The following is a 14,499-nucleotide window of genomic DNA, read 5'->3' on the forward strand; positions in this document are numbered from 1 at the left end:
TTTATTAATATTATCATTAAAATTACTTTTATTAAATTAAGCGACTCAAAACTAAACTAATCTAACTTTAGGATAGCTTTGGTTGGGTTAGAAAAGCTTTGGTTAGTTCGTGTTGCATGAAAAATAAATAGTTCGTGATATATTAAAAATTATATATCGTTCTTATCCTAAACTTTATCATCTTCGCCACTGATCAGCTCGTTAACAGCTTGGGCGGTCGATCACTTCACTGTTACACCTACCTGTAGTTGGCAAGTGCTGGCTCCAGAATGTATCTGTACCTGCGCCAGTGTTTGTCAAGTCTGGTCTTGAATGAGCTCACACTCCGTGCCGTCACAACACTTTCTGGCAGATTGTTCTAAGAGTTCATAACTCTCACTCCGAAAAAGTTTGCCCTGGCAGGTTTCTGAACGCTTAGCTTCCCCAGTCTTAAACTGCGACCCCTAGTGGGGCAAGCACTCCGCCTCAAAGACTTTTTCAGCTCTTCTACATTCTTGGCTTTGCTAAAGAAGATTCTTTAGCTCAATATTCCTACTTAGCATGTATTCAATTCTACGAATTAACCCCTATTAATAGATCTAATAGTAAATACATATATAATCTAAATCGATATACATAAAATGTTTCATAGCATTACGTAAAGTAGCCTCATGTATCCACTCAGTTCCCGCCTAAAAATCAGGAGAGCTTCCTTCCACAATAAAACTTAGTTAAAGACACTACGGAATACCTCGTGGAGTTAACAAAGTTACATTTGTATATATTTAATACAATATATAATCGTATGATACTAATATTAGTTATGACCATCATTATCAATGTTTGAAACTTTGTGCCGAACTTCGGTTGGGTTTAGGAGATACAGGAGTTGTAATGACACTAAATTGACCGTAAAATAAAGGTCACTGCCTCTCTGACCTAGTAGAGAGACACCATTGGAGGTCACAGTCAAGATGAACCTAAATTGGAGGTCACAACTTGGCATACCTAACAAGCCGAGGGTGAGGGTCAACATCCCCTATGAGAGAAGAGAGACAGGCAGACAAGAGAGACGGGCGTGAAAGGCAATCAAGGTAGGGGGGTCACAGGATCATAGGGCGTGATGCCCACTGTTGGATGCTGCTCCGGTGACGATAAAACTCGTCAGAATGTCTATCACCGGGCGACCTGGAGCGGAGCAGATCAGCCCTCGAAACATTCTGGGGCTAGGCGAGGGACTTGCTTTGTGCCAACCTGCGCATATCTTCCTCCGCCTCCTTCAGCTGTTCGTAGTGTTCTCGGGCATGTCGGAGCGGCACTACCAACACCTCCTCCGCCTGTACAACAACAAAAACAATATTATAGTACTCAACAACACAACAATATCATTATAGTACTCAACAACACAATATCATTATAGTACTCAACAACAACACAAAAATATCATTATAGTATACTCAGCAAGACACATTGTAGTATTAACATTGATAATTCCCTTGAGAGTCAGATTCCTGGTAACTCACCTGGGGGAAGAGCTGGCTGATGCTCTCAAACAGTGGGATGAGGACGAACTTGATGAAGCCTATCTGAGCTGAGGCCTTGGTCACCTTGTCTCTGTCCATGAAGGGCGCTACTGGTAACCCCTCCTGCTTCTCCGTCTCCGCCTGCGACAGGAGGACCACCAGTTAGACAGGGAGAGACCGTTAGACAACAAATTAGACAGGGAACCCAGGACACATAAACAGTTATAGACAGGGACTTCAAAAGACACAAACAGAAGGAATAAGTTCAAGACGGTATTTAGACAGGTAAACTTAGAAAGATAATCGTTACTGAAAGATAAGACAGACACAAGGGATACATTTTTTAAACTGGGAGATGTGTATAGACTGGTGACATAGGTGTGGAAGGGAGAGAAGTGAGAAAGACAATCACACACACCTGGTTGAAATACTCCTCCAGAAGGCAGTCAACCCAAGGCTCTGCAACTTTTGATGGCCTCACCTCGTTGGAGATATCACAAGCCTGCAACAGAAATTACACACCTATAACATCATTCACAAACCTGCATCGAAATATATAAAAATAGGAAACTGTTAATGATATTGTAGCGTAGTGTATGTACAGTCTTAATTGGGGGAGAATTTCCTGTTAGTTTTATTGTCTGCAGTTTTTTTTCGTGTTTATTATTTACTTAATACAATTTACAAAGCAAAAGTTGTAAGACCTAACAGTTTCATCATCAAGGTCATTTCTTGTACAGTATTATTGTTTTGGTTTGGTACGGAAGAAATTCCGTATACGCGCTTGATCTTCGCGGAACGCCTACATCACCAACAGCGGAACATAAGAATAGGTTGCTGTGTCGAGTCTGAACTGGTGACGTCATATCAGAGGGTGGAGCGTCAGCGGTAATACTCATGTTTTATTGGCTGAAGTGTTTGTTTATTTATATCATCGGAAACCAATCATTGTTCAGTTAAAGAACGTTTAGTACTCGTGACTACATATTATTGAATAGATTTCATTCATTCTTAATTTCAGAAAATAATGATCGATTATTATGTTGTAAAAACTTTGTAGCGAGAAAAGTAGAAGTGAAAGTGATGAGATTAACGTTTCATAAAAGTTATCTGTGTAAACGTTGCTGTAATTCGTCTGTTTTCTATGCAATGTTTATTTGTATATTGTGTGTGTATCTACGTGCAAAATTAATAAAAAATAAGCAAACACTCACTCACATCCTTAATTCACTGCACTTAGGTAAAGTTCTAAAAATAAAAATAATAGAATTAATAAAAGTAAGAATAGTTTTAGCGAAGATTTCATACGTGAAAATCGAATCACATGACTTTACGCCAGGCTTGTAGGTTGATAGTCAGCCATTTAGTCTTTAAATTACAACACCTAATATTCACTTCGTTTTAATTTAAGCTTAGTAGGGATCTTTGTTGTCTCTTACCTTAATGAGGATCATCTTGAGTACATTAAGGTGGTCGTTGTTCTTGTAGTCAAACACCTCGAGTTTCTTCTTAAAGTCGTCGACGATATCTGAGTGACGGGCCATATCCGTAGCTAATATCAAAATGATGATGTCCTGCAAGGGGATATAGGATTTGTGTACTTTTTGATGTCCTTTGGGGGAAAGCTGCGTGTGTCCTTATTTCATGTCCTATAAGGGAGGGTTGTGTCTTTATTTGATGTCCTATTGTACTGATTATAATCGTATATGTAATGATAAACACACACACACGCACACGCATTCTTATTACTTAATCCTAGCAAAGTATTAATGTACTGTATTGTATTCATTTTAAAGAGAACTCGGCATTCTCTCACTCTCTATCACTCTCTCTCGCTCTATCTTTATCTCTCACCGCCCTGATCTCCTTATACACTTGCTCGGGGACGCTGCTGAAGATGTTACACTCTGGGTTGGCCAAGACCCTGAAGCCTACAGCGCAGTGGTGATTCTCCAGGGGTGAGGCGTCATTGTACCTCACCGCCAGCTCTGTCCTCGCGTTGATCTGATACCTGAAGGAGTCGCAGAAGGGAAATAGTCTGTTTATTTACCTCTAATGGACACTTACACGAAATCTGGAATGATATTCTTAAAGATGCTATTTTGGGGGGGGGGGTCATTTGAAGATTTGACACCCCAGTTTATTGATTTTCACCTGAAGATTAACCACCCTATCGTTACCTGGGGGTTAGGTTAGGGTAGTTTAAATTAGGTTAGTGTTAGGTTAGATTAGATTAAGGTAAGGTTAAGTTAGTGTTGAGGTGGTTAATTTCCAGGTGATCTTATCTTTATTTTATCATCAACAACACCAATACTCACAACACCCCAACACAACACAAGGAACAATAACCTACAACACAAATCTTCACAACACCAGTCTCCACAACACCTCATAACACCAATCACAATAACCTACAACACCTCATAACACCAATCACAATAACCTACAATACCCACCAGTTATTATACCCCGGGTGATCAAGGTCGTGACAAACACAGGCGGTGATGAGAACCCCTATGGCCTTCCTTGATAGTTTCTCCTGTAGGCGACACAGATGAATGATGCCGTACATCATCTGGGTAACGCAGAAGCAGTGACGAAAGTTGTGGAAGGGATTGTTGCGATAATTCTCCTGTACACTCACCTGAAGGAGATATAGAAGTTGTTATTTATTGTTGGTGGGTGGAGGGAGAGGATGTGGGTGTGTGTGTTATATAAAAAATACTACAAACTACTTGAAGCATTTTTCACAATAAAAAAAAAAGACAGAGAGTGGGAGTGGTGTTGAGGAGAAATTAATAACACAAATCGAACGTGGAAGAATGACCTAGGATGGTGAGAGTTAGAACTAGGAGTGAGAGAAGTATATCAGAAGAGCTAGGAAGGTGAGAGAGAATGCACGTATACTTACTAGAAAGTTCCGTAGTGTGGGAGGGTTAATGCAGAACTCTTCCATCAGACCTAAATCCCGGTACATGTGTTCGAGCAACGTCAACATCTGTAATAACAAGTAAACACGGGATACTTACTAGGCTCTCTCTCTCTCTCTCTCTCTCTACTGACAAACGTACATTAATTTATTACACCTATAGCTTATTTCAACCAATGGAAATGTAGTAGACTTTTCTTGATTAAATGGGTCCTGTCCTAATGGGCCCTAGTTAGGTTAGATTAGGTTAGGTTAGGACATCAATACACCTATGGTTCACCTCACCTCATTAGGTTCCCACTGCCATACGTCGAAGGAGGGAAGCTTAAGGTTCTCCACTGTCTCCTTCGTCAGGTTGTACTGAAGGGGATACAAACATAGTCACAACTTAATTAGAATCTGAATTAAACTCATTGACAATTTGACTCTAAAATATAGCATCAGTAAGGGTTATTATGGCCAATATACATAGATTATTTTATATAAATTGGGTCAAGTTAGGGTGTAAGTAAGGTTGGTGTGGCAGTACCTTGGTGAAGGGAGGAGGCTCTCGTTGTAAGGTGATGACGTGTTCCCTCACTGTGCCTGGAGAGAAGAAGGTGGCTGGCAGCGTCACGGCCGGCCTACAGAGGGTGGGTGACAGCATTAGAAGTGTTATTACAAGGAGTTCACAGTTCGCACGCACGCACGCACGCACGCACACGCACACACACACACATTTCTAACTTTCTTGTCATCCTCCTAATCTTTCTGCCTTAGTTCTAACCTTTTATCCCTACTGCCTAGCTCCTATCCCTTCGACCTCACTTCCTATTACTCCTGCCCCCAACCCACCTCTTATCCCTCCTGCCTCCAACCCACCTCTTATCCCTCCTGCCCCCTTTTACCCACTTCCTAACCCACCTGCCCCACTCCTTACTCACCTTAGTCTGGTAAAATCGACGTGTCTTGTCTTCTGGTGAGTGAGGAAAGCGTCTCGTATGTCAGCGATCTCATATTTGAACTTTTCTATCTCGATCACTCGCTTGCTGTCTCCCATACGGATACAAACCCAAGAGAATGGCCTTTAGTACACCTTTTGTTTGCATGATTGTTTAGGATTTATATGTTTTTAAGTCAATAAGGATGGTTTTTATTGATAACATTTAAGAGTGGAGATCAGTACCACCCTTTGACAACAAGTTTTATTGTTATTTTTTTCACATTTGGTACCGCAAGTATGAATTTTGTAGAATATTATTATACTTACTTTCAAGTCTCTTTTCGAGGGAAGTGATGCGAGCCTCGAAGTCCGCTCTCAGCTCCTCGATCCGGAACACCTTCTGAAGTTGAGCTGCTACGGCGGCCACTGCGTTGTTGACGACCTCATCCTTACCCCCGCCCACCTCTGTCAACACCAGGAGTTATCTGACCACACACACACACACATATACCAAGCTCATGATACAGTCTATACTACACATAATACACTATACAATACAGTCTACATTACACAATACACTCTACACTACTCACAATACGGTCTACACTACTCACAAATTGCCACAATAGTCTACACTACAAGTACTTCATGGAATAAATGCGCCAACATCTCATTTCTTACCATTATAAACAACGTAACTTATTAAGACTTTACAAACCATTGATAGGATATGTTTTCAATCTTCCCATGAGAGAAAATGAATTAGAAATATTGTTGATGGTCGACTGAAATAGAAAGTAATGTATATGATAAATTTAATTCACTTGAGTTTGATATTCTGCAATTCCATCTTAATAAACCAATATAGGTATTGCCTGAGTTACTTACCAGGCATTCCATGATCAACTAAGTGAACTAGTGAAGTCAGAGTGAAGTTTTTATAAGTGTATGTGGCAACTATTATGAATTCTACAATAGATTCGGCTAAACTACTAATTGTGGAGTAAATAATACTAGTGTGGGGTAGCCCGTGTGTATCAGAAAGACTATTATTAGCCCTAGTACTGTCATATAAAAGCGCGATTACACAAAATAATTAGCCATACAGAAATGCACAACACTGGCAATTCGCATAAGCCTATTATATATGTATATATTAATGTAAAGGGCATCAATATATCCAAAAATTATCGTGAATTTTATTAGTTATAGGTTGTTGTTCAGTAGATGTGATGGTGGGAGGTAAGCAAATTATAATGTTAAATGAATGACAGGTAGGTTAGGATAAGTCAAGTCAGGTCAGGTGGGTACATGCCTGGAAGCAATCCTTGTTTAGCTCGTTTCCTGAGGGCCGCCACACCTGCAACACCGAACAATAAACACACTTGTGCTGTTTTTTTAACGTGTGTGTGTGCGAGTCGAAAAGACATTCAAAAAATATCTAATAATCTGTTTTCATAGTCCTTATAAACATTTAATTATTTGTCATTAATTATCGTATTTTATGTGTTGCAGGCAAACAGTAAACAACAAACAACAACATACACAACACACTACGATACTTGACAACAGATAAACAAAGATGCAAGATTAATAAATGAATTACAACTTAATGGAAGTCTAATATCTTCCATTTTTTCTAGAAGAGTGAAGCTGTATGAGGTGAGGCGAGGGACGTGAACAATACTCACTCTGACGGTAGGTGTGTGCGTCAACAATAAACGTATCCCTGTAACAAGTAATAATAACAATAATAATAATAATGAGCTTAGTGTTAGTAGTAATATTAGTTGTAATAGTATTGACAATTTAAGTATGAATAGTAATGATTATTAAAAATATATTGATGAAAAACTTAACACAAGGGCCGTGGAAACGGGAATATCAGCGCGTAGATGACCTTAAGAGATAGATAGATAGACACACGCACACACACACTCACTGAGCGGTATTAGTCCTCATGGCGGGAGAGACAGTGATATGGGCGCCGTGTTTGTCCTTCAGTAGGACGGCGGTACCTCTGGGTAGTCCACACAACGCCGCCAGCTGGTCTTGTAGATCTCTGGAGCTGCACCCGGCGCTGAACGTTACCTTAGGGAGGAAGGTGAAGGAGATCACTAAGTTTTCACACAATTACTGCATACGTTTCTAGCTCTCAGTGTAACCCAACATCTATTATTTTAGGATACAGAGTCGTACAATTAAAAACGACAGGATAATACCGTAGACTTTGTGTGTGTACCGTGTCTGTGTGTGTGTGTGTATACAGTGAGACTTACCTTCTGCACGTTGTTGAGGACCTTGATGTAGATGGTCTTGTTCACCTGCGAGTTGTTGGGTTTAGTGGCTGCGCTGCCCATCCTTGTTGACGTGTGACACAACCACCACTGCCTACCACCACCACCAACCCCTACTGTTACCAACCAGCCAGCCAGCCAACTACTACCACCCTCACCACCAACTAGTAGTACCAGTAGTCATATAAACCACAACTACCAGAATTACCAAACCACAATTATCACCACCAACTACTACTATTCACTCAGTCATCAATCACAATTACCACCACCAACCACTACCACTCACCAGCTACCACCACCAACTATTCAGCAACCCTCCACTCTCGTCAACCAACCTTTACTGTTCACTGCGTCTCTCAAGCTCTGAATACCAATTCCTGATTGACTGACTGACTGTTCGACTGACTGAGTGACTGACTGAACATATGAATGAATGAGTGAGTGATTAACTGACAGACTAAAGGATTGGATGACTAACAGACTTACTAAATGACTTGATGACTAACTAATAACTGGTAGACAAGCTGACTGACTGACAAACTAACTGACAGAGAACATATTCAAGCAGATTAAATGACTAGTTCTGGCTCATAGTTCTAAGGTATCAAGTCAAATCTTTGTTCATGTTAAGAACCGCCCCAGTAACTCGTGTTTTGGCGGGCCTGATTCAACATTGTGCCTCCATTTGTATCAAGAATTGTTCCGATTCTTATAATGGTTCTGTGTACACATTAATTCGGTTCATGTTCGGGTTTTTTCACTGTCAAGGCCTTAATATAACTGGTTCTTGAGGGTTCTGTTTGTCAAGCTCGGTTCTTCGGTTCTTGGTCTTTCTCACTGGACTTTTTCTGGTTCTGTTTTTCAAGGATTTGGTTCTTGGTCAGTCAACACTTTAGTTACTTAGTTCTTCATGGTTCTTTTAGGTAATTGTTCAGCTCTTGTTTTTTTAGTACAATTATTTCCTAGTTCTTAATGTTTCTCTCACAATGATTCAGTTCGTGGTATTTTACATTTAAAACTAATCAATTCTGTCGTAGTTTTACACTTGTGTATTTAAAGACGACGCGGCGAGGAATTTAGTTGAAGTGATAAAAGTTAAGCTCCGATATTATGAGAAGGATGCCGGGTCGTGTGGCCAAGAGACCATCCGCGGCCCGTGCCTCTGACGACAGTCCTTCATCTGAACGCTTATTGGTTGTCTGCCGATGACTGTCGACCAATCACAACCGCCAGGCCTTGGTAAAGGTAAATACGATCGATATCCAGTAGGTCAGTAATGAAATGACCAGCCAGGGATGACGGTGTCACCTGAACCAGTTCACACCTATTATGACTCCCCAGCTGATACAAACGACCAAAAATGGTGTAGTGAACTGTCGCCCTCTAAGATAGGTAATGCATTAGCATGAGTGTAGTGACAATTATTTTTTTTGTTCGTTAATGAACCCCCAAGATACCTTACATAACTATGTCCTATAGACAAGGCTCAGGGCGGAGGACTCAGGCACCACACCAGTTAGCACAAACAACAAAACGAATCTGCCTCGGCCCATTGTCTCAGGTGTAGACTTTAGATTAATTCACAGACACATATTCGAAGTCCCATGAAGCTCCATGCCCTCTGAACCCTCAAAATATAAAATTGTCAATATCTCAATGAGGCAATTATCGATAAATATGCATAGTACTGTACTAAACAATTACAATTAATACATTTATAGACCCATACCATGTCGAATATATTCAGTAATTTACGGCCAGTCAATAAATAAGCCAAAAATAGAGTTATACCCGTCTCAGTGCCCATACATGTAGACGAGAGAGAGAGAGAGAGAGTGTCAATTACTGTATATAGATTCAATACTGGTAGATCGAACGGTGATACAGCTGGTAGTACTGGTTGTGAGTGAGCTGATCGATCTCCACAATCTACCAGGAAACGCCCATTTATCTTGGAGTATTGGAACATCTTTACAGTGTCTTGTTAGGTGTACTGAATTCCACAGAAAGTTGTTTGAAGAGTGTACGGTATTACTAGGCTGTGTCGTGTAGCTCAGCCAATTGATGTATCTACAGTTGGTACCATGAGTTACAGTAGTGAGTGAGTTATAGTGAGTGACAGTTGATGCCCTGAGTTAGTATTGAGTGACAGGTTGTGCCATGAGTTACAGTTAGTGCTATGAATTACAGTTTGCACAATGAGTTACAGTAGTGACAGGTTGTTCCAGGAGTTACAGTAGCGAGTGACAGCACCATAAGTTACAGTAATGAGTGACGCGTTTTTCGAGAGTATCACACAATATTAGCCGATTTTTTTTGTATGAATACTGTATGTTCTTGTATCTATAATTGAGTAAACACCTGTACTTGAAAATGCGTCCAATTAGCAGGTGTTTGGGTCTAAGACTTACCGTCTTCTGATAGTGGTATGTGACCAGGTGTATAAGACTTGCATCACTTATTGATTTTAATTACTATCTAATGGACATTTATGAAGCCCTGCATCGAACCTTACCGTCTTGTTTGATAGTTATGTAAGTTGTCACCATCATCATTTTTGTAATTATTTGTATCCATCATTATCATCATTATAATTGTCATTATTTGTCTCATCATCTTCTCCTTAGGATTAACGTGACACACACACAAGGGTTATATGAGTAAAGAGATGAAATGACACTAAATTAAAGGGCAGAAAAGAAGAAGAGAGAGGAGGAGCAGGATGAAGATAACATGAAAGAGGAGGAAGAGGAGATGGAAGTGGAAAGAGAAGAAGAAGCAGAAGAAAGACATAATGAGGGTCATATCTCCCAGGTGATCCTTACTTGACCTAGCTTATGAGACATACCTCACCTCATCATTCTAGCTACCTGCTCCCGGACCTTACCTACCTGGGGGGAGAAGACAAGGATAAAGGGAGGAATGAAGGAAGGAAGTGAGATAGGATGGGAAGGGGAGAGCATTGGGGGTAGGGAAGGCGAGATGGATGTACTACTGTTGGCCCTTCAAGGAATCTTTTCATCACTGTAAGCTTTGGGTGACAAAACTGAGGTACACCTATTGTGAGTACTGTAGAGTAATTCCTTGTAACATTACCAGATAACAGACACAGTCAAGCCATCCCTTGAATTAGAAAGGGCTTTTCAGGCAGGGAAGTGTTACATACATCAGGGGATGCCTACACTGTACTATGATGAAAAAGATCTGATTCACCCACAGGTAATGTTCTGTGACCATTTCTTGTATTTTGTAACACAGCAACAGGTTAATGTTATAACACAGCAACAGGTTAATGTCACAAAACAGCAACAAGTTAATGTCATAACACAGCAACAGGTTCATAGACTAATACAGCAACAGGTTCATAGATTAACACAGCAAAAGGTTCACATCAAAGTTAGATCAATATCAACATTTTAATTATCGATATGTCCATTAAATACATGAGAGTATTTATCACAGATAAAAAATTATAATGGAATAATTATATAGTCTTTGGTATAATAATTTTACAAAACATGGCACCTGAATATAACATCTCAAATCTACCAAGAAAAAAATAATAATACAGTTAAATACAACATACATATACAGATACATCTGGACTATAGTTTACAGGAGAAACTGACTTATGAAACAAAAGCTTAATAACCCATAGAAAATAAAACCTTGTTGTGGGGAGAGGAACAAGGCTGACAGGTGTGGCAGAGGTTCTGGTGCAGCTCCAAGGTAAACACAGGTAATGACTTTATTAATGAATCACTTGTGGAGAAGATTTGTTAATGTGATGAAACTAAAGACATTTAAAGATAGTTATTATGTTGGGAATGATTATTGCTGTGTGTTCATGTATAATGGATCCATTTATATAAGAAAGATACAGGTACACCATCTGCTTGAGCTAAATAATAATTGTGTACAGTACATGGAAAGAAAACAATATCAAGGAGGAACAACAATAAGAAATATGGACACAATAGCTTATGTAGAAGAGGATCTGGAGATTTTCAGTGACTTGGTAATTAAAGTTCCAGCGTTGAATAGTCAGGTGTGAGCTGGTAAGAGGCTCGTAGGATGTATTAATAAAAAATAAAAAATAATTAATATACCATCATACCTGAAATGCACTCATACCTCACTCAGTGCTCAGGATGTGTTTGTGGAGAAGTAAACACTAACTCAATTTGTTATACCACCATATGCAAGTGCTGACAGATTGCCGGCAGTATTATTTCTTACAGTAATAGCACTAATAGTAAACATATTGATTACCTCAGGGAGTAGTGACCCTACCTTGCCAGCTAATTGGGTTAGAACAATAAGAAACATCAAGCCTTCAAATTTACCTAATGGTAACAAGAACACCATGTCATCCAATAATCACAGTTAACCCAAGGTCCCCTGTCAATTACTGCTTCCTCCAATTAAACTCGAAACCACTTTTGACTTTTTAAAAAAATTCAGTGTTGGCAACCCAACAACAATACCATATGCTGACAGACTCAGATGAATATGACTTAAAATTACACTATTTAATTTCAGTTTACATTCAGGGAAATAAGGTTTTAAAATTTGGGAATTAAGAATGATACCTTAAGCTCACCAGAGAGATGACTGGGAGAAGTATAAGAGGAAGTGAGAACAGTAGAGTAGACACACACAAAATATAACAATGTGATAACTTTCAAGTATATGATGACTTACTTCACGAGAGCAATATACTATAATGTGGGTGTGAGGTCCCCAAAACAAAATGAATAAACACACAGTGAAATTCAGTGACATTTTTTTTACACCAATGCTTAATGTCCACGCATAACTAAGGTCATATTAATCTATCATACTAAATCAGCTTCGAAAAAATGAATGTACAATTCAAATATTTTCACTAAAATATCCTCCATCTACATAATCTTCCATACATTTGTTTAAGCTGCATCATTTCTTCTAAAGATACCTCTGTCACTCCTCAAAAAATGTATATCAGTAAGTGGCTGGCCTACCTAACCACAAACTACAAAATTTTTGGTTTGCTGCTCAAGTCAAGAAGAATCAGTTTGTCTTTTTTCTGGACTTATTATGTACACGATCTGTTTAGCATAATGTATGGTTTGTCATACTATATAAAAGGTCAACAATCACTCTGTTTAAACTTCTGCTCTCGTCACACGCAAGAGGAACTTACTAAAAAAAAGAAGAAGTTTGATGTTAATGTACAGTGCTCTATTTCACATGACAATTTGACAGTTTAATGATGAATGAGTTGAATCTACTTACAACAGGCTTTTTGACTATAATTTGTGGAGGTGGACATTAGTGTTAAGACTATACAGTACCTTGACCTGCAGCATCACAGCCATTACTCTTGCTAAGATGTTACCCAGAGCTGGAGTCTCTTAACCAAGCTAAACTATACAGACTTTCTCAGACTGACTGTTACTGAGGCTGTGTTGCTGTGGAAGGCTTGAGGCAGTTCACTCAGAATGGGAGAATGAAGAACATCAAGCCATGGTAGACATATTACTGTTGCCTAGTAAAGCAAGCTGACATTTGTGACTTGTGCTGACAACAAAATCCCTACATACCATTAATAGGTATTTTGGTCTATGCATAGCTCAGAGGTAAATAGCACACTTGATAAATGCCACTGATACCAGATGTATAAAATTACATCTGTTTTTATGATACAACTGAATATGACAAATTGGCATGTACTTCCACCCACTCAACATGGATGACTCTTTATCAATATCTAGAAAAAATATAGTGAAACTCCTTTTAGTGAAATGTTATATATATGTGACTGATGAAATAATATGAATACTGGTATTTGAAAAAATATACATAGATATTTATAGATTAGCTATAAATGTTTCTCCTAGTTGTACTCACACACGAGTAGTAAACACCTATGACCAGAAGCACACATGATAAGATGGTGTAATTGGTGCCGAGTCAACTATTTCTTATAAAACTCCATCACAAGCGAAGAGGAGTAGGTGATGACTATTACAGTATACAGTACTTTGATTATGGCATCTTAAGCTACTGTATTTTTCTTATGTGTATTACACTTCTGTAGATCTTTCTTTCTGTTCCTTTCTGTACCTTTGTAGAGTACATTATACAAACACAATGGTCTTTCTGTACCTTTGTAGAGTACATTATACAAATACAATGGTCAACAATAACTCTACATCAGGTTTGCAACGTTACAAAATGGCCAACGCTTACTTTCTGTCTACAGCTCTCACATAATCTAAATCACCTCTTATAATCTTTAACTAAATTGAATCTCTCTAAATCATTTTACAATCACAGTTATTTTTGTTTTACAACTAGTCAAAATTATATATATTTTACTACAGGTGTTTGAGATAGACTATACTTATAACACAACCTTCATCGGATTACTGTACAGTATCTCAGAGTATTATTTGACAGTAATTCATTAGTAACTTCAATTCTTTATCAATACAGTTGTAATATATGTCTACTATAATTCCCTTCTTAATTTATACTATATATACAGAGTATATATATATATATATATATATATATATATACAGTATATATATATATATATGTATATATATATATATATATATATATATATATATATATATATATATATATATATATATATATATATATATATATATATATATATATATATATATATATATATATATATATATATAAACACACACAGTTACACTTTAACAACCACAGTAGTTCCCTGTCTGATAAAATGTATATGAGATCACTTAGCCATATATACTGTATATTATACATATCCTTTATATCCCACTATATAAGGCACCTTCTCACAGGGATCTTGTCTAA

At 38.4% G+C, this 14,499-nt stretch overlaps 1 protein-coding gene and 1 long non-coding RNA gene across 2 annotated transcripts; both read right to left on the reverse strand.

The window, feature by feature from the left end:
• Positions 1 to 67: 67 nt before the first annotated feature.
• LOC121862020 (high affinity cGMP-specific 3',5'-cyclic phosphodiesterase 9A-like) lies at positions 68 to 6,248 on the reverse strand. Its single transcript, XM_042359950.1, has 12 exons — positions 6,242 to 6,248; positions 5,681 to 5,818; positions 5,355 to 5,463; positions 4,961 to 5,054; positions 4,717 to 4,791; positions 4,414 to 4,500; positions 3,959 to 4,146; positions 3,357 to 3,513; positions 2,942 to 3,076; positions 1,921 to 2,004; positions 1,503 to 1,643; positions 68 to 1,316 (listed from the first exon to the last, which is right to left on the reverse strand). Exons 1-12 carry the CDS (start codon positions 6,246 to 6,248, stop codon positions 1,206 to 1,208), a joined length of 1,326 nt encoding a protein of 441 aa, XP_042215884.1. The 3' UTR covers positions 68 to 1,205.
• Positions 6,249 to 11,055: 4,807 nt separating this feature from the next.
• LOC121862152 lies at positions 11,056 to 14,231 on the reverse strand. Its single transcript, XR_006088175.1, has 2 exons — positions 13,804 to 14,231; positions 11,056 to 13,761 (listed from the first exon to the last, which is right to left on the reverse strand). It is a non-coding gene; the product is annotated as an uncharacterized LOC121862152 (long non-coding RNA).
• Between the last annotated feature and the right edge of the window lie 268 nt (positions 14,232 to 14,499).

This window comes from Homarus americanus, unplaced genomic scaffold, assembly GCF_018991925.1.
Source record: "Homarus americanus isolate GMGI-L3 unplaced genomic scaffold, GMGI_Hamer_2.0 scaffold25013, whole genome shotgun sequence".
NCBI classification, from domain to species: domain Eukaryota; kingdom Metazoa; phylum Arthropoda; class Malacostraca; order Decapoda; family Nephropidae; genus Homarus; species Homarus americanus.

Bases quoted from the DNA above. Each gene is read 5' to 3' on its own strand.
- LOC121862020 (XM_042359950.1), bottom strand. The intron at 5,055-5,354 runs GTGAGTAAGGAG...CACCCTCTGTAG, and splicing joins GTCGATTTTACCAGACTAAG to GCCGGCCGTGACGCTGCCAG. The intron at 4,792-4,960 runs GTACTGCCACAC...TATCCCCTTCAG, and splicing joins AGCCTCCTCCCTTCACCAAG to TACAACCTGACGAAGGAGAC.